The 20,692-nt window shown below is 36.9% G+C and overlaps 2 protein-coding genes across 2 annotated transcripts in view; one reads left to right on the top strand and one right to left on the bottom strand.

Annotated features, from left to right (window-relative positions):
- Positions 1-1,714, bottom strand: part of PARP4 (poly(ADP-ribose) polymerase family member 4) — a 108,645-nt gene extending 106,931 nt beyond the window's left edge. Inside the window, exon 1 of the mRNA XM_044668974.1 lies at positions 1,589-1,714. Within this exon, the coding sequence (XP_044524909.1) occupies positions 1,589-1,714 (126 nt within the window). The remainder of the gene's footprint in view (positions 1-1,588) is intronic.
- A 16,208-nt stretch (positions 1,715-17,922) lies between these two features.
- Positions 17,923-20,692, top strand: part of CENPJ (centromere protein J) — a 51,378-nt gene continuing 48,608 nt past the window's right edge. Inside the window, exons 1-2 of the mRNA XM_044666147.1 lie at positions 17,923-18,363; positions 19,566-19,689. Of these exons, the coding sequence (XP_044522082.1) occupies positions 17,923-18,363; positions 19,566-19,689 (565 nt within the window). The remainder of the gene's footprint in view (positions 18,364-19,565; positions 19,690-20,692) is intronic.

Raw genomic sequence — 20,692 nt, forward strand, 5'->3', positions numbered from 1 at the left:
TGAAGTCATTCTTGACTATTTTTTCTTGGGAAAGATATTGCATAGGTGATGAAACTTGAACTGAAGTTTGAAGGAAGCAGAGATGAGGAATAAGTGCATTCAGACTCTCTTTTGATAACTGTACCTTCAACAAAAACTGGGAGTCTGGAGTAGGGAAAGATTTTTTTGGGGAAAGGTAAAGATAGTCCTTACCTTATAATAATAGTTATATATTTATTAACCAGACATAAATAAATTTTACTATGATGAATTATATATTTTTATGTAATATTTATATTAATTTAGTACATCTTGTATTTTAACAATTTCCATTTGTAGATGCTAAATTACATATATAATTTTAAAATGGCTTGAGAACATGATGACATTTATTTTAAAGAAGAGTCTCCTACCTAGAGCTGTCCAAAAGTAGAACTTGTTCTTATCACTAGAGATCTTTAAGGACCTGGAAAGTCACTTATGAGGGATAATAGATTTAGCAAATGATTGGATACGGGAAATCATAGTATACAGAAGAGTCAAGGATGACTTTGAGATTTTAAACCTGGGTGAGTGTTCTCACAAAAACAGGGAATTTTGTAAGAAAAGGAAATTTAGTGGGAAATATTGTTATTTTGGACATAATGAGTTTGGTGCATCTAGGTAAAAAGATACAGTAGGCAATTGTTGACAGAGATTAAACATCAGGAGAGAGAGCTGCATTTAAAGATTTGATAGTCGTCTTTGTAGAGATCAGTACATCTCTGTTTTGAGGAGGCTAATTTCTAATAAAATTTGGCCCATATTTCAATAGGATGTTTTGTTGTCAACCCTGACTGAACACAATGGAGATGACTCCAAAGTCTTCTTTCCCAAACTTTGATATAGGGAAATATAAAAGTTATTTGCTAAGTCAAAAGAGGAAACTCTAGAATTCAGCTTTGCCTCTTACGTTGAATATTCAATTACTTGAAGAATCATGCTGTTATTTTCTAAATGTTTAAAATTAAACATTTTCTTCTACTCCCTATTGCCATGTTTTTCAACTAGGTGGGTCAAATGACCAAATGAAGTAATGCTTTGTAAAGTGCTTTGTAAAACTTAAAACTCTATATGCTCTCTATTATTATTATTATGGCTCTCTTGTATGTTTAGTGAATTCTTGCCCAGAACTTCCCCTTAAAGAAGTGCCTTGGCCATCCATGCTCTTACCTGGCTCTGTTTCTGTTGTACTGACTTTATTTCCTTTCTTAACCCCACTTTCTCTGTTTGGTTTCCCAGTTTTATGTCATCTTTTTGTGCTATCTATAAGACTGGAAATTAATTGGAGGGATAAGAAATTATTTTTTTTGTTTGTATTTGTATTTGCACATAGTTGGTGTTTAATAAATGTTTATTAACTGACTGATAATAATGGGTCCTAGAAGTCTTTTTTCCCTTAGATTATTCCAGTTTTCTTCTTGATTTATTCCCTTACTTTTGTGCTACTCTTCTCCAGGAAAGAATTGAATTTTTCAGTTCATCCTCTATCCAAGTGATATGATTTCTTAGTTCTTTATGGTAGCCTTTCAATACTTTAAAAAGCTCAAGATATGAAATTTAATAATACCTTACGGGTTAGTACAGAGGAAACATTTCCATCATTTTTCTTAATATGAGTTCTTAGGAATTTCTTCTGCTTGTGTTGTAAACTGTCATCTTTCAAGTAGAATCTGTAATTTTTAAACATTCCCATGGTTATCCTGTTAAAAAAATGCAGACAAATGAAGGGGACAGAACCAGGAGAACACTATACACTGTAATAGCAATATTGATCAACTGTGAAAGTCTTAGCTACTTCTATCAATCCAATGATCCAAAGTGATTTTCAAAGGATTCATCATGGAAAGATGCTATCCACTTCCAGAGGGAAAGAATTGATGAGTTCTGAGTGTAGATTGAAGCATACTTTTTGAGCTTTATTTTTCTTGCTTTATCTATTCATTTATTCATTGTGCTTCTTAGATGGTCACTATCTTTAATATGGTCACATATCTTTAATAATTCATTCTAGAATTTGTCAGAAATCAAAGTTAAGGAATACACAAACTAATCTACTGTTTCTATGCAACCCACCACTACCACCAATTCTATAATAAATAATTAAGCCTCACCCTAGTGACCTAAATAATTATATCCCAAAGGTATCCCAGAACAAGATCTGATTATATTAGAAATTAATAAGTCTGGCATTAAGTAGTTTTAGTTACAATTTTGTTATTGGATAGATTAGATTAGATTTAGGGGGTTTCTTGGAGTACCAAAAATGGCTAGGTCACCCGTTACCTTTCAGAAATACTTTAAAATCATGTGATTGTATTTAAACTGAATGTCTCAGAGACATCTCAGATCACATGTCTGAAACAGAACTCATTGTCTTTTCCCCCAAACTCTCTCCTCTTCTAAATTTCAACCTTCCTACTATTGTCAAGGGCCCTGCCATTCTCCTAGTCAGCCACACTCACAACCTTGATGTGATTTTTGATTCCTTTCTCTCACTCACCCTATATATCCAATCTGTTGCCAAATCTTGTTTTTATTTTATAACATTTTTCAGATGCATCACTTTTCCTCTCACATATCTTCCATTGTAGTTTGTGCTCATCACTTCTTGCCTTGACTATTGCAATAGCATTTAAGAGAAGTATATATTATTTTTAACAGTAATTTTTTTAAATTTTGAGTTCCCTGTTAAGATGGCTTCCTGAAAAGGTGGGGATTCAGGGTGAGAACACACAGGGTTGACAAATTCACCTAAAAGAACATAGAAGAAGCGTCGCCTTCACCCAATCCAAAAACTAAAGCTAGAAAGATGAGAAATCAAGAATAACCTGACAAATAACAAGAATTATTTCAAATCTAGTGATCCCTAACCAAGAGGAACTGACTCTATAAGAACTATATTCAGAGACTTAAAGGAAAATTGGATTTTCACAGACTACATGAATATTTAGCTAGAAAAAATTAAGACATTTTTAAAAAATGAAATAAAAGCTCTAAACAAATGCAGTGAAAGAGGTAAAAAAGGAACAGGCAATTTAGAAAAGAAAATGGCAAACCTCACACAAGAAAATGATTTCCTGAAAACTAGCACAGACAAAACAGAAATCAATAATTCCATGAGAAAGAAAGATAGAGTGAAACTTTTATAATAAAAAAAAGAAAAATTGTTATTGTTTAATTGTATCCAACTCTTTGTGACCCCATTTGGGGTTTTCTTAGAAAAGGTACCAGATTGGTTTGCCATTTCTTTTTCCAGCTCATTTTATAGATAAGGACCTGAGACAAAGAGGGTTAAGTGATTTGCCCAAGGTCACACAGCCAATGAGTGTCTGAGGCGTCATTTAAACTCAGGTTTTCCTGACCCCAAGCCCAGCACTCTATCTATATGACACCTAGCTGCCCTAAAAGGAAAATATATGATTTTAAAAACTGACTTGGAAGATGGGTCAAGGAAAGATCATTTGAGGATCACTGGACTCCTTGACAACCAGAACCACTACATTTTAAAAAATTATTAAAGAAAAGTGTTCAGATCTATTAGAAACAGAGGGGAATAAGAATTTATTGATCATCTCCTAAAAGGAACTCCCAAAAGGAAAAATCCTATGAATGTCAAAGCCAAAGTCCAGAACACCTACATCAGAGAAAAAATTACTTTAAGTATCCAAAAAGCATTTCATGTATTTTTGTTGGATCTTTATCTGGGTCACATCCAGTAACTATAGGTGTCCCTCAAGGATCTGTTCTGGGCCCTCTTCTCTTTCTATACTATTTCACTTGGTCATCTCATCAATTTTCATGGACTGAATTATCATACCTCCATACTGATAACTCTCAAATCTACTTAGCCAGTCTTAACCTCTGTGTTGACCTCTTATTCCACATCTTCATCTTCCAATTGGACATCTTGCACTGAACATCCTGTACACATATTAAATTTAATATTACCTAAGTAGAACTCATTATCTTTCTTCCCAAACCCTTTTCTCTTCCTAACTTCCCTATTACTATGGAGAATACCACATCCTCTTAGTCAACCAGAGTTGAAAACTAGATGCTGTACTCAACTCCTCAGTCTCTCTCACTTACCATATCCAATCTATGGCCAGGTTTTGTTGATTTTACCTTTGCAATATCTCTCAAGCATGCTTCCTTCTTTCCTCTGACACTGCCACTATCCTACTGCAGGCCTTCATCGCCTCATGGCTATTATTGTTCAGTTGTGTCTGACTCTTGTGATCCTGTGGACCATACTGTCCATGGAGTTTTCTTAGTAAGGATACTGGAGTGGTTTGCCATTTCCTTTTCCAGAGGCAAACAAAGGTTAAGTTTCATACAACTAGTAAGTGTCTCAGGATGGGTTAGAATGCAGGTATTCCTTACTCCAGGTCTAGCGTTTTATCCACTGCATCATTTGGCCACCTCATGACCAGACTATTGTAATAACCTGCTGTTTGGTTTCTCCCCACTTCAGTCCATCCTCATTCAGCTGCCAAAGTGATCTTTCTAAAGAACAATTCAACCATCTTATCACCTCCACCTATTCAATAAACTCGAATGTCTTCCTGTCACCTCCAGGATCAAATATAATATCCTTTATTTGAGAGGATTTCAGAAAAACCTGGAAAAGACTTGTATGAACTGAAGGGAAGTGAACATAACTAAAAGAACTAAAAGAACATTGTACACAGTTACCAACAATACTTGTACAATGATCAACTGTAAAAGACTTAGCTATTACCAATACAATGATATGAGACAGTTCCAAAGGACTCATGGTGAAAAGTGCTATCCACTACCAAAGAAAGAACTGATGGAGTCTCAATGCAGAAACATGCTATTTTTCACTTTATCATCCGTAAGAGTTTTCCTTTTAGTGATGTGTGTCTTCTTCTACAACATGATGATTATGACAATATGCATTACATGTTGGAACATGTATAACCTATTCCAAATTGCTTACTATTTACTATTTACTATTGCTGAGGCAAGAGGGGAGGAGAGAGATGGAAAGAATTTGGAACTCAAAAATTAAAAAAAAATATCAATGTTAAAAATTGCTTCTGGGGTTCAGCTAGTAGCACATTGGATAGAGCACCAGGCCTAGAGTTGGGAAGACCTGGGTCCAAATCTGGCCTCAAGATACTTCCAGTTGTGTGACCCTGGGCAAGTCATTTAACTCCAACTGCCTAGCTTTTGCCATTCTTCTGTCTTAAAAATGATACTAACACAGAAGGTAAGGGTTTTAAGAAATTGCTTCTACATGTAATTGGGAGAAAAAATCACTAAAAAAAATCCTCTGTTTGGTATTCAGTTTTTTATAATCTGCCTGCTCTCTTTCTAGTCTCCTTACACTGTTTCTTCCCCCTAATTTCATCAATGCCCAGTTAAAATGCCACCTTCTATAAGAAGCCTTTCCCAATCTCCCTTAATGCAAATACCTTCTCCCTATTGATTATCTCCACTTTCCTCTGAATATAACTTGTTGAAAATAAATTATGTACATGTTGTTTTCCTGATAGTCTGTGAGCTCCTTGAGATTTTGTGTTCTTTGTACACTCACTGCTTAGCACAGAGTAGGCAATTAGTAAATATTTATTGACTGACTAGTTAGCTTTGGAATTACAATCAGGATCACACAAGCCCTGGAAGCTTCTACTAAAAACCCAAGAAGATCTTCTAATATTTTACAATTTTCCAAAGGTCAAAAAGGAGTTTTACGACCAAAAATAATTTGTCCTGCAAAACTAAATATAATCCTACAAAGGGTAAAAATTATGTTTAATGAACAAAGGACTTTCTAACACTTATGATGAAGAGACTAGAGCTGAATAAGAACTGAACTACAAACACAAGAGTCTAGATAAACTCAAGAAAGGTAAATTTATTGGAGCAGAAGGAAGTAGTTGGATGATGGTGATATAGTATTTGCTTTCTTTCTTTTATTCATCCCAATTACTTGTAAAGTTTTTAGCATCTGTTTTTTTTAAAAATTTGACTTCTGATTTCTATCCCTTGCTCCTTCCCCTCACACCTCACCGAGACAGTAAGCAATATGATATAGATTTTACATGTATGATAATCATGTAAGATATTTTTCCATATTGGTTCTTGTGGAAGAAGATTCGAACAAAAAAATGAAAAAAGTGAAATATTGGATGCTTTCATCTAGATTCAGACTGCACTGGGTTTTTCTGGAGGCAGATAGCAATTTTCATCCTGATCCTTTGGGATTGTCTTGGATCTTTGTATTGCTGAGAATAACTAAGTCAATCACAATTGTTCATTGTATATATTGCTATTACAATGTACAGTGTGTTCTGGTTCTCCTACTCACTTCACTCTGCATCAATTCGTGAAAGTCTTTCCAGGTTTTTCTGAAATCATCCTACTCATCACTTCTTATAGCACAATAGTATTCCATTAGAAGCATATACCATAGCCTTATTCAGCTATTCCTCAATTGATGGGTATCCCCTCACTTTTCAATTTGCCACCACAAAAAAATCTATTTTAAATATTTTTACATACATATATAGATCCTTTTCATTTTGTACATAGAGAAACATAATTTTTTTCACCATTATGATTACTGTGTATTAACCTCCATCTTATTTCCCTACTCTTTCCTGTCCATCCTCAAAAGTCTTTTGCTTTTGACCACAACTTCCCCCAATTTGCCTTACTTTCTATTGTCCCACCCCTTTTTTCTTATCCCCTTCACTTCCTACTTTCCTGTAGGTGATAGATTTCTATAACCAACTTAGTCTGATGACAGTAAGGTTCAAGCACTCCACCCCCCACTGCCCCCATCTTCCCCATCACCATAAAAGCACTTTTGTGCCACTTTTATATGAGATAATTTACCCAATTCTGCCTCTCCCTTAACCCTTTTCCCCGTGCACTCTTCTTTTTTCACCCCTTAGTTTTATCTTTTTAGATATCATCCCATTATGTTCAACTCACACCCTTGCCCTCTGTCTAGGTATACTCTTTCTAACTGCCTCAATAATGATAAAGTTCTTAGGAGTTACAAGTATCAGCTTCCCATGAAAGGAAGTAAAACTTTTTAAGATGTGAAGAAATGTAAGTATCCTTTAACATCTTCAAAGGGGATTCAGGGGATAAATAAGAAAAAGAGGCCCCGGAGGTGGATTAATTATGAGTATTGTTAAAAAGAAATGAGAGGGGCAACTGGGTAGCTCAGGGGATTGAGAGTCAGGCCTAGAGATGGGAGGTCCTAGGTTCAAATTTGGCCTCAGACACTTCCCAGCAGTGTGATCCTGGGCAAGTCACTTGACCCCCATTGCCCACCCTTACCACTCTTCCACCTAGGAGTCAATACACAGAAGTTAAGAGTTTAAAAATGTAAAAAAAAAAAAAATGAGAGGGTGGATAGAATATCTATATCTATCTCTCTATCTCTATTTCTGTCTCCTGGATCTTCTTGGGAATTGATTGTATGTACTGATCTCAGAGATAATATGGATGGAGGAGGGATTATGTGCCCAGGTCTAGGCTGGCTATAGTTAGTGAGGGAGAAACACCCATTCCTCTCACAACTGCTGTTGATATAATTTGTGCCTCTCCTCTCTGACAGGCTTTATTGACTAAGCCTGTCAGTTGTTCCCTTCTAACAGCTTGCCCAGGCAGGGAACACCTAAGAGGTTGGGTAGATGGTTAACCTCTCTAGGTCCCAACCTGAGGTTGGATTAGTTGTTGATAAGGGCTATTTATTGGCTATTGGAAATGTTATTATCTGACTGCACACTGATCTCCCCTTCCCAAGGGCTTTGGTATAATAACCACTCAGGAAAGGTACTTGTTGGTAAAACATTATATTGAATCTATTGATGGGGTAAGGAAAACAAGGTAACAGGATTGAGGATCTAGGAACCCTATTGCTAATTGATTGGCTATTAATCTAATTGTTGATCAAGTCTGGAGATTGCTAGGCTTGTAGAAACTGGAGGTTCTTCACCCTCTCACTAACTCTGACCTGAGTTGGCCACAGCCAAGCCAGAGATTAGGGAAGGCTATTGATGATGCTGATAGATGAATCAGTATACTCTCTCAGCTATGCTATCAATGATTGATAGATCACTAGCTCTCTCAGTAGGATAATAGGTCACAGGTTTCAGGCCTACCCTTTCACCCTTCACCTCCCACCTTCCTAAGTCCCTGCTCCAAAATGAGCCCCCTTGACTTGTCCCTTGGGGGTATTTATAGGGCTGGGGCCAACAGCTTTTTGCCCTTGGCTCACAGCACCTGGGAACATTCCAAGATTCTCAGCTGCCAGTGCTGTCATTCAAAGTGGCATCGATCTTATCCCAGATAATGATTTTAACAGTATTTTAAGATAGAAAAGACAGGGGTAGCAAAAGGAATACATTATTGTAGAAAGGAGGAAAGGATGGGAGAGAAAAACTGCTATTTTCTCATCATTGGAGTTTGTCAGAATAAGTATAGAGGAAGGGGTAAAGAAAGTGGCCATTCTGTGAACTTCACTCTGATCTGAAAGTAGTCAAAGGAGGGTTTAACATATATACACACTTTAATGAAGAAATACCTCAGACTGAACAGGAAAACAAGTAGAATATGGAGAGTGGTTAAGAAGGAGAAATAATACCGGAGAGAGAAAAGGCAGGAGCAAAACATTTCCACTCCCCCATCAGTTATCAAGATGAGGTCAAATTTCATTTCTTAACCCTTATTCATCATGACACTCCCTTGGCTCCCCTCCCACAATCAAAACTTCCTCTGAAATCCATCAGGCCTAGGAGTTAGGGTAACTAATGGTCATCTCTACCCACATTTTAGTTTCATAACAGCTTCTAAAAGAAGCAACTAATAATGAAAAACAAAACAAAACAAAGCAACACAAAACCATAATAAGTTGAAGGGAACCTTACACTCTTCAAATCCAACCACTCCCATATCTATCTATCTATCTATCTATATCTATATCTATATATATATATATATATATATATATATATTTCTATAGAAGGTTATATGGTAACCGTATCATCTAACTTAAAACATTATACTAGACAAGCAGTCTAGCATATTAAATTCCCCAAATGGGCACTCAACAACCATTCTACTTTTCTTTCAAGTATTTTCACACTTCAAAACTGAAATGTTTTAACAGACAACAAAATGGCAAGCGATGTGTTCATTTGAAATATTTCTGTATCACCACATCAAATCCAAACCTTCCATTTCCTTCCTCCTCAAAATCCTACCTAACCCCTTGAAAATAAAGTAATCACCCGACTTTGAGGGTTATGAGAACTAAGAGATCTTCTCGAAGAGAAACTTTGCTTAAGAACCAAGTGACCTCAAACATATGCTCCATTTAAAAGATAATAATAACCTATCACTTGTTCTTAAGGCACATCAGTCAAGGGAGGAGAGGGTAGTGGAAAGCCGCCAACTGTCACAGAGCATAAGTAGACGCCAAAGCACCCCTGCGATGTAGCGCAGAACAGGGGCTAGAAGCAGTCAGACTTTGACTGATAGGTGGTGGCAACAGAAAAGCAAGATTGGAAGTTCAGCTCAGGGAAAGGATAGTTCAAAGGGAGCTGAGAAGGGCTCATACAGACCTGGCAGCGGGATTTATGCCCCTATATCCGAGGGCTTCCTGCTTCCAAGTCCTAGACTGTTCTACCGAAGCAGGGGAAAAACCCAACCACTCAAAACCGAAAGAAAACACCCAGGGGCTTGGAAACACTCCCTTTCCCCTCCCAGAATGCTCCGGTTAGCGGGCTTCTATGGAAGACGGAAAGGGGTGGGAGCATGGGAGCAGACTCCGCCCCCCTCACCCGCCCATCCAATCACTCTGCTGAGAGGGGACCGCAGAGGGGGCGCAACAAGAGGACCTAGTAAATTGGCCCCCACTGACTGAAGGTGAATTTCTTACTCCCGAGAATTTTACTTCTTCCGAAAAATGCCGTCCTTTGCTGCAGCTGAGAGATGTGAGAGCTGTAAAGGATCTCACAGCCTGTTAAATCCAGCTTCCTCATTTTATAGAATAGAAAACAGCACAAAGAGACTTTTCACATCCACAAGTAGCGAGTGTCAGAGGTAGGATTGAGATTCACTCCATGACCCCATGACCTGCCCCTCCTATTTTACAGATGAGGAAACTGAGGGCCAGGAAGGTTAAGACTTTACTTGGGTCACACATGTAGTAAGAATCCTGCCATTAAGAGATTTTCAGCTCCCCATTTTGAGAATAAGACCCAAAGACATGTAAAAACTCTTATTTTGTTGCTGGGTTTAAGAATTCTTGGTGGGAGAAGCTGGGTGGCTTGGTGAATTGAGAGTCAGGCCCAGAAATGAGAGGTCCTGTGTTCAAATCTGACCTCAGACACTTCCTAGCTGTGTGACCCTGGGCAAGTAATTTAACCCCCATTGCCTAGCCCTTACCACTCTTCTGCCTTAGAACCAATACACAGTATTGATTCTAAGATGGAAGGTAAGGATTTTAAAAAAAAAAATCCTTGGAGAGGCTCCCTGACCCATTCCCCCACCTACCTTATTTCAGTTGGCAAAGTGAGAACCTGCATTTTGTACATCCTAAGTGGGAATAAGACGTTCAAGCTGAAATTTGGCTATCTCTACTTGGAGATTTCTTTGATTTTCTCAAGCAATTCAGGCCTTTCCCCTCCCCCCCCAAGCTTGTGGAATAATACTTATAATTTTGCATAATAATGTTTCATATTGTGCTTGCTGATCGATATTATCTTGGACATACTATTTCTTCAGTTATGTCTGCTGCAGTTTTCTGAAAAACAAACAAACAAAAACAAACAGTCCTAAATTCTTTAGCTACTCAATCTTGGTTTTTATCAGAATGGAGAACTTGGAAAAAAAGAAGCCTGATGAGTACTTTTCAGGTTAGAATTAGAACTATCCCAAAGCGGAAGGGTCTTTGATGGGGAATAGTGGGTTCCACCTTCATAGAGGCCTTCAAGTGAAGGCTGAATGACAACTTGTTGGGGATATTGTAGAGGAGATTTTTGTTTTGTATTTATTTCATGAAGTATATCTTAGACTAGATGACCTATGAGGTTCTAACTCTTAAGATTCTAGTTGTTAGGTTAGATATTTGTCATTTAATTAACAAGCATTTATTAAGGTCCTGTTATTGTGCTAGATGGTGGGCATACAAATGTGAGAAGAGTTAGTCTTCACGGAGCCTACATTTTACTTTCAACAAATGGAAATTTAAGCAGTGGACTCTGATCTCTTAAGGAAATTGGTTTAATCTTTAAACTCTTCTTGGTCAGAAGTTAGGTAGTAGTATTTTCACTGGTTATGTAGGCTCCATGCCTGGAAGGTACTTCCTCCTTACCTCTACCCCATAGAATTGCTCTTCCTCAATATAGCTTGAGCAGCATTTTTTATAGGAAGAATTTCCTCATCTCATTATTAGTACTCTCCTCAAACTACCTTCTTTTTAATTATTTTGTGTGTATTCTCTATTTATTCGGTATACACAAGTTTTTGTTTCCCGCAGAATATGAATTCCCTGAGTAGGTTTAGCAGGGATTATTTCATTCTTTGTATGTGTTTCCTCAGTGCCTAGGTGCTTAATGAATGCTTGGTTAACTGGTGGGTATTTTGAATGCAGTTATTGTACTATACTGTTATTGTTAATAAAATGTATCGAAGGAGATTTTTGCTTACAAAGGAAATTAAAACTGAATTCTCAAATACACAGAGCAGTAAATGGGAATAATTAGAGGTTTAGTGGATAGAGAGGGCCAGTCTTGGGTGTCAAAAAGATCTAGATTAAAATATTGCCTTTTAGCTTTGTGATGTGACTTCTGTCCCCTCAACCCCAAAAGTAGGAGTTGTTGATCTTCATCAGCCAAAGGATTTTCCACACTGATGAAATCATAGGTCTAGTTTTTTTTTTTTAAAGTGGTAGGTAGAAGAGGAGAGATAAAGGAACAGAGATAACTCTAAATGGAATAAAATTCACTACACTTTTGGTTTGGGAGATTAAAATTTCTGCAATGTACTTAAAATTCTGTAGTTAGCTTAACTCCAAATACTACAACAACCCATACAGATCTTTTCTAATAGCTCAGTTATTAGTTTATTATGATTACAACCTAAAAACCCTTTGAAGCTGGTCCTTAAAGTATTATCCCTATTTTACAAAAGAGGAGTCAGTTTCCTCAATTCAACAAGCATTTATTAACATACAAACAGCAGGGATGCGTCAAAAGACTGCTGAAACCCTCTTTAGAGAGTCAATTGTTAAATTTGCAATGAGAAAGTTTACATCTTTGAAATCAGCAGAAGCTACAAATCAGGGCTTGATAAATAGAAACCTGAAAGACATCATGTATATATATATGATGTCTTTCAGGTTTCTATTTATCAAGCCTTTCTCTGGAGGTGGACATTCACAGGTTATTCTTTAAATATTAATTCTGTAGCTGTATAGTCTTGACTACATTAGTTTTATTTGTACAAAAACTCCTGAATGTATTCAAAATTGTTCATTTTTCATCTTGTAATGCTCTCTATCACGTGTTTACTCAAGTGTACATTTTTTTCTAGACCACTAGATGTTAGCACATCCCTGCAAACAACTATGTACAAGCAAGATATATTATGTATAATTTAAATTGGAACTAACCAAGAAAGGGAAGGCTTATTCAGTTCAATAAACATTGATTAAATCTCTACAAAAAATAAAATATTTAAATCTAAAAAAAAGAAAATAATAAATATCTACAAAAAGAAACAAAAGATAGTCCCTGCCCTCAAGGAGCTTACATTGTACTAGGGAAAGACAACATGCAAATATATACAAAAGCTACATAAAAGATAAATAGGAAATAATTAAGATAAGGAAAGCACTGGAATTAAGAAGGTTTAAGGAAAGCTTCCTGTAAAAGGTGGGATTTTAGCTTGGACTTGGAAGGAAGCTAGAAAAGTTAGGAGGCAGAGATGAGGGAGGAGACAGTTCTAGGTATAGGGGACAGAGAGTGAAAATCCCTGGAGATAGAAGAATAGAGTGCCAGACCTGGAGATGGAAGATTCTGGATTGAAATTTGACTTCATATACTTCCCAGCTGTTGTTACTCCAAGCAAGTCATTTAAACCCCATTGCCAAGCCCTTAGGACTCTTCTGTCTTGCAAATGATACTTAATATCAATTATGATATTATAAATTATATTATATTGATTACATATAAATATATTATGAATTTAAAATGACACTTAATATTAATTCTAAGACAGAAGGAAAGGACTTAAAAAAAAAAAAAAGAAAATCCGTAGAGTTTGGAGATTCAGTGCCTTGGGCAAGGAATAATAATAGCAAGAAGGCCAGCATAACTGGTGGCAAAGTCCAGTGGAGCAGAAGAATAGGAGTAAAAAGCCTGGAAAGGTAGAAGGGGTCTGATTTTAGAGGGCTTTAAAAGCTAGAGAATTTTATATTTGATTCTGGAGGCACCAGAGAGCCACTGGCATTGATTAAATAGGGGAATGACATAATTACTTGGGCTTCAGGAAGATTACTTTGGCAGCAGAGTGGAGGATAGCCTGAAATAGGGAGAAACTTGAGACTGGGATACGAAGCACCAGGTGTGAGGTGATGAAAGCCTGTACCAGGATAGTAATCAAGTTGAAGAAGAGGGCCTAGATGAGAGATGTTCCTAGATCCATATTTGACTTTAGATATTTCCTAGCTGTATGACCCTGGGCAAGTCACAGAACTACAATTGTCTAGCCCTTACAACTTTTCTGCCTTGGAACTGATACCTAGCATCGATTCTAAGATAGAAGGTAAAGGTTGAAAAACAATAACAAACCAAAAAAAAAGAAACCTCCTCCTAGGACACTAACACTATTACCATGGACAGGTCTCTTTCACAATTCTTTGGACCTCAGTTTCTTCATCTCTAAAATGGGGGCAGTACTTGTAATACCTACTACACAGTCTCATTATGGGGCTCTAATGAAATCATATCCATGGACGGCGCTTAGGAGACTTTAAAGCGTTCTATAAACGTTAATTATTATCTTTTGTATCGTTAGCTCCCGAAGTGGAGCTGGCCTTGCTTGACAGCTTCAGATCCTGCATAAGGTTGCACATCCGACCCCATAACTTAAGGGTTGGCTGCTTCCTAGTCTTCTGGATCGTGTCTGGGTGTTTAGAACAGCCAGTTGTAAAGAGCGAATATCTGCTACGAAAGTTTGTTTCTGGAAACGGTTCTCATTCAGGAAAAATAGAGGACAGCCAACCACCGCCGCCGCCGCAGTCTTCCTTTCAGGCCCCAGCGGAAGAAACAACTCGATCCGGTCAAGGACCACTAACGTCTTTCCCAGAGTAGTCTCCTGGGGGTTGTAGTTCATAACCCAGTCCGTGACGCCCTGCGTCCAGTACCCCGCGGGCAAAAGTAGACTACACTTCCCAGATGCCTCGGGGCCGCAGCGGGTGGGACGTCGGAGGGGTTGGAGGCGGGGCTTCGAGGGAGGCGGTGGCTCATTTGTAAATGGGGCGGGAGGCGCTGGCTGTGGCGGCGTTTGTGGCGCCGGTTGGCAGGTAGACAGTGGGTCGAGCGGGACCCGAGAATGGTAACTTGGGATGTTGGTGAGGGATGGGAGTGGGAGGGTGGGGAAGGGGTGTCAGATTCGGTCCTGGGATACTTGTGGTTGGGGTGGGGGGGAATGGTTTTCTCCTAGAGTTTCTGAGCCCAGTGGGGCTTCAGTGCCCGCCCTGCCTTGAGGGAAGACCGTGGGGAGGCCGCTCTGAAGTTGTCCTGTCCGAGGCCTGGGGGGAGAAGGGGGACGACGAGGGCGGCCTCTCCACTGAGCCCCCGATTTGTCGTAACTTCCTGCGGATACTTTTCGCGGTGGTGGGATGAGGGTCCAGCTGGGAGGCGTTAAAGAATTTCTGCTTTAAACCTCCGCCACAGAGTCCCCTTAGCCTTTATAGTCGCTTTTGGTCCCTTTATGTGCTTTGATGCTGATGGTTTTGGAACAGTCGCGATAGATTTCAAGGCTTTTAAATCCTTGGCTTGGGAGGTTAGGGGACGAGGGAAGGGAACAAAACAAAAGAAAAAGATTACTTTCCAAACCAGCAAATTAATTTTTCTCTTATCATTCAGTAGCCTGAAGATGTGATATTGGCAGCAGAGTAAACATTTGATGAGATGGCACTCTGAATGTGATTTAAAAAAAAAAAGGCTTCTTAAAGTGTCCCCCCCCCTTCCCAGGTGTGCTAAGATTCTCATTCCACACTTTTTTTTTGGGGGGGGGGGTGTTCCTGTTTTCTGTAAATTTGTTTCCAGTTCCTTTTAGTATCAATATGATACATCCCGAATCGTCACAACGCCAAACTGGCCATTTCTCCAGATAGAATAGATAGTCGGTTTCATGCTTCTCTCAGCCCTATCATATAACCTATACAAGTGAAACAAATTACTTTATGCATAAGTAATTCTTTTTTTTTTTTTAGAATTAAAGTCGTTTAACTAGAAGTACATTTCTAGAATAAAATAGTGGGGAAATGAAACGTTTGGCAAACATTTATTAAGCTATCTTCTGTGTACCGTCCCTTAGGGTACAGAGACATAAATAAATGTCCCTGCCCTTAAAGAACTTATATTTTTTTAAGGGGGAGATATACATTAGAATATTAAAAAAGTAAATACAAGGTAATTTCTAGGGGGGAGGAATAAGGAAGGATCAGAAAAAGCTTAATGTAGAAGATGGCAAAGATGGAAATAGCTTAGTACTGTGGAATGTTTGTCAATCGGGCAAGGAGTTCTACTTTTAAATGTAACAGAATTATTTTGTAATTTGTTTCTTACCCTAACTTTTTGCTTTTAAAATTTGGGTTCTCATGTAGCCATTTCAATGCCATTTTAAGGTTTACTTTTAATGAAGAATTAGTACCATTGCTCTAATTGGATACTTTAAATTAATTACTGTTAAGATGAATAATACAGATTTAAGGCTAACTTTTATTGAATGGTGAGCAGTGATAAAAGGATGCAAGTTTTAACAGTGAATATTATTTCTGACATATAAATATTTTAAATTTCATCACAACAGGGGCATCTCTCAAGCCATGTTAGACATAAATATTATTCGTTTATTATTCTTGGTACCAAGTGTGCTATTCTTTTTCTGTAAACCTCCCTAAATGTTAACTGGCCTCTGAATACATTGCTGATTTGGGAATGAGTCCCACTTCAATAATCAGTTTTTTCCTTTTCTTAAAATATCAGTTATGTTTTTCATTTAAACATTTTGACATTGTTTCAGTTAGTGTTCAACAGGTTCACTTTCTGATTATTTTCTCAAAGTATTTGTGATGTATAGGTGTCACCCAGGATCAAAGAATATGTTGACTTAATTTAGAAGTTCTTGATGAAGTCTTCACAAAATGTCTCTAGCCCTTCATTCTCTATTTTAGAAATTGGTATATAGTTACTTTTTATAGTTGGCTTTTTGAAATGAAATGATCAAATATCTCATAAAATGACATTTTTTGCTACTTTTGTGAAACCAACCCTGCAAACTCCTTTGTTTCTCCCTCCAATCCTGTGAGCCACCCTCTGTTTAACCGCAGCTTTTGCCTTCTAGTTTCATTTACAAGAAAAATGTCAATATAGATGCAATTTAGTTTCTCTAGTAGTATGTCTAGTCATTTGTCATTAGACAAGGATGACCATTTCTTGTATTTAGAATACCAACAGCTAAGTTAATTTTCACAAACAGGCTAAGCATAGATTTGTAGCACCAGCTGCTCCTGTTTTCTGTACTCTTCCATAGTCACCATAGAATCATAAGGGAGCTGTACAGAACTAAGGGTAATTTTGTATTTTTCTTTGTTTTGTGGGCCGTCATGGCCAAAGAATTTTTCACCGAAGGTGATGAATCTCTTCATACTTAGCTAAACTAGTCCTTAGAAAGAAGATATTATTTGAATCATACTTAAAGGCTTTCCATCATGGTAGAACCTGCTAGAGTTTGCTGTTAGTAAACAGCCTCCAGGAACCCAATATCATTTCCATGTTATAATGAAGCTTCAGAATAGGACTTTGTGGAGATTTCTCTTTGTGTGTGTATATATATATATGTGTGTGTGTGTGTGTGTATGTATATATATATATATATATATGTGTGCGTATATATATATACTTACATCTATATCTCTGTCTATATATGAGTATATAGATATATTTATATCACATCTATGTAACATATCTTTCTATGTAATATGTATACATATGTAGATATATACTATTGCTTTATAATGTTCTTTCATAATGGATTGTAGTTTTAGAGAATACTATGTGTGTATGTACATATCCTCAGTATATACAGACATATATACAAACAAACTATTGTTTTATAGTGTAGTCTTTCATAATTGATTGCAGTTTCAGGAGAATAATCAGTTTAATTTATTAGAATTAAATACAAATGACTTAATTATGCTAAATTATTAAGTAAATATTATGTGAGGTACTCTGGAGATAGAAAAATGGAAAAACTGTCCCTAGGTAAAGAAGTTCATAATCCCAGTATTAGAAGGAGAAAAAACTAGGTACGCAGGTCACTATTATACAAGTAAGAATGTGATGTATTCTTATGAGTGGCCAAAGAAAAGGAATAAGCTATTCCAGAGGTAGTTCTTTAAGTTGGAGGATCAGAAGAAGGCTTAATAAAGGAAGTAGCACCAAAACTCTATTTTGAAGAGGAAGATTTCAACAGGCATATGGAAGGGGCTTTTGATGCTTTTTATTATATCAGCTTTATTGATGTTTTTCTCTCTGCAGGTATTGAATATCAACAGTCATATATAAAAGTTGTATACTACAAGAGCTTTGACACTATTTTAACTTATTAGTTATTCAGATGACAATTTTCCTGATGCCCACTTCTTCAGAATTAAATAGTGGGCAAAATTTTTTAGCTCAGTGGATGTCCAATCCTTCCCGTGCTGGTGTGATATTGAATCGTGGATTTCCTAATTTGGAAATAGGGAGAGAGAATCAGTCAAATGCAAATACTTCCTCCAGTTTTATTGTTAAAAGCACAGATTTTTCAGATGGCTGTAGCTTTCTAAGTGATGACTCACTTCGTGAAGAACAGATCTTGGGTTCTAAAAGCCCATACAGAGTGCAATCAGATACAAATGAAACACATTCAGTCTTTCCTCACACTAAGAAGTCACAACAATCATTGACATGCAAAGATACTTTGGGTCACTGGGAAGATACCAAAATCGATGTACCTGATGTGGATGATTCCAAAGAAGCAGCTTATAGAGATCCACTTTTCAAGAAACTTGAGCAGGTAAACAAAATATTTAGCCAGGTTTTCAGGTTTTTGTATATGTGGTTGTTAAATTCGCCCCACCCCCTTCACCCCATTTAAAAGTGTTTTTTAATTACAGAGTATTAGACTTAAAGGGTTATTGCTTACTTATTGTTTATTTTTTGATTGATTTTTATTTAATTTTCAGTTCTGAATTCTCTCACTCTTGCCTCCCCCACTCATTGAGAAAGAAAAAACAAAACCTGTTAAAAATATGGAAAGTCAAGCAAAACAAATGCCTACATTACCCATGTCTAAAATATATATGCAAAAAAAGTTTTCTCTGAGTCCATTAGCTCAATATCTGGATGTAGATAGCATGTTATTATGAGTCAAGATCTCTATTAGAAAATCCCCATCTTTTTTCAGAGCAAATATAAATGACTGTTACCAAAAAATTAGTTATTTGTAATGCATCCGTTGCCATTTTACTTTTGTCTCTTTCTATTTGGGATAAACTCATCTATTAGAGTCAATGTACCAAGAGGTACTAGATATTTCCTAATTATCTTGACTTCCTGACTGTAAAGCAGTAGCTCAAATGATTGAAATCTGATGATGCTCAAGACAAGATTATAAACTTCTTACCCATATAGTCCAGATTGATTATTCTAGGGCTTTCTCAAAGATTCATGTTCTTCATTCCAAAGGATATGGTATGGGTTCCACATAAACCTATAGCATTTATGTGCAAATTACTTCATCTTTTTGGCCCCGGTTTCCTAATCTGCAAAATGTAGGGACTAGATTCAGTTATCACCAATGTCCCTTTTAACTCTAATGATCAATATCACTGTGATTCTATAAATGAGAGTTAAGACAATTGTAATTTGTTAGACAAAAGTTTAAGACATTAAATAACTAAGCAAAAGTTGGCAAAAAATTGTATTATATCATGTAAAAGAATTAAAAGATAGGTGACTTCTGTACTTAGATCAATTTAATAATAAGAGAGTGGATTTTGACTGTTACTAATGTTGAGACTTGAACTGACAGTTACATTCTCAAGTTGTTGCTTTGTTTCTAAAATAATAGAGTCATACTTAAACATACTTGATTAACCTCTTTTTAAAGTCTTTTTCCTGAGAATGGGGAGGTTTGGGAAGAGATGCAAGAAGAATCAATGGGGCTCTATTAGAGGAAACGTCAGGTTAATTGAACAAAAACATGTATTTGAAAAGCTCAGAGAAGTCCAACAGAAGAAGCAGGAGGAGCTGAAGAGGCAGCAAATAGAACAGATTCAGAGGCTCCTGGAAGAGCAAGAGAAATTACTGACTATGGTATCTGGGCAACAGACACACTCAGGTAACACTTAGTTCTTACTTTATAAAAATGCTTTATGTTCACGGATTTTTTTTTTTCAATGCAGTGTTTTGATAAATGGTTGTCACCAGCTTTTTTTCATATTTACAAATGGATACCCTGATGAATATGAACTAGGATCTGGGTTTTTTTTTTTGTTCAGTTACAGCAGGTTGCAAGAATTGTGTTCTGATAGTTTTTTATGTTGTAAGCTAAATCAAATGATAGACACAGTTTAGAAAAAAGGAGGTAAATAACTTAACTGTAATATGTTGTAGAATGTCTAGAAGAAGGTAACCAGAAAAGTGGGAGGTCTGGAAACCATGCTGTGTTTAGAACAGATAAGTAACACAGGAATGTTTAGCTTGGAGAAGATTTAGTTGAGATATAATAGCATAATAGTGGCTTAGCTACATGAAGCGATATCAAAATAGCTTGAATTTGTGTTTTTCTTGAGGGCAACTAAAACTAATGGATAAAAATTATAGGAAAGCAGATTCTTGCTCAAAGTAAGGAAAAACTTCCTAATAAACAGAGCTGTCCAATAATGTTTTGGTGCATTAGAATGAGGTTGGGCTATTTGGGCTCTAAAAGTCCCTTCCAACTTTAAGATTCTTTGAACAGCATGCCATAAAGTGGGTAGAGCACATGTGTAAATATTGGCAAAAGTTATAAACTTTTAGGTTTAGAAAACCTCCCACTGACTTCCAAATGCATATGGAAAGTGAATTGGGAGAAGAGTGGGTATCCAGTAGCATGGGAAGTGGTTGTGATAAGGGTGGATTCTCAAAATTTTAGAATTAGGAATTTTTGGTGTGTAAATGGAGCGTTCTTTACTGCTTGGGAAATGACTTAGATTATATAGAACTACATGCATTTTCAAGGATGTGCTGCTGGAAAAGAAATGTACCTCATTATTGAATAATGCTTATTTTTCCTGAATGTGAGTACCAGCAAATGTCCTTAGTTAAAATCATATAGGAGGTACTTTGTGTTAAAAATACTA

Source organism: Gracilinanus agilis, chromosome 3, assembly GCF_016433145.1.
Source record: "Gracilinanus agilis isolate LMUSP501 chromosome 3, AgileGrace, whole genome shotgun sequence".
Classification (NCBI taxonomy): Eukaryota; Metazoa; Chordata; class Mammalia; order Didelphimorphia; family Didelphidae; genus Gracilinanus; species Gracilinanus agilis.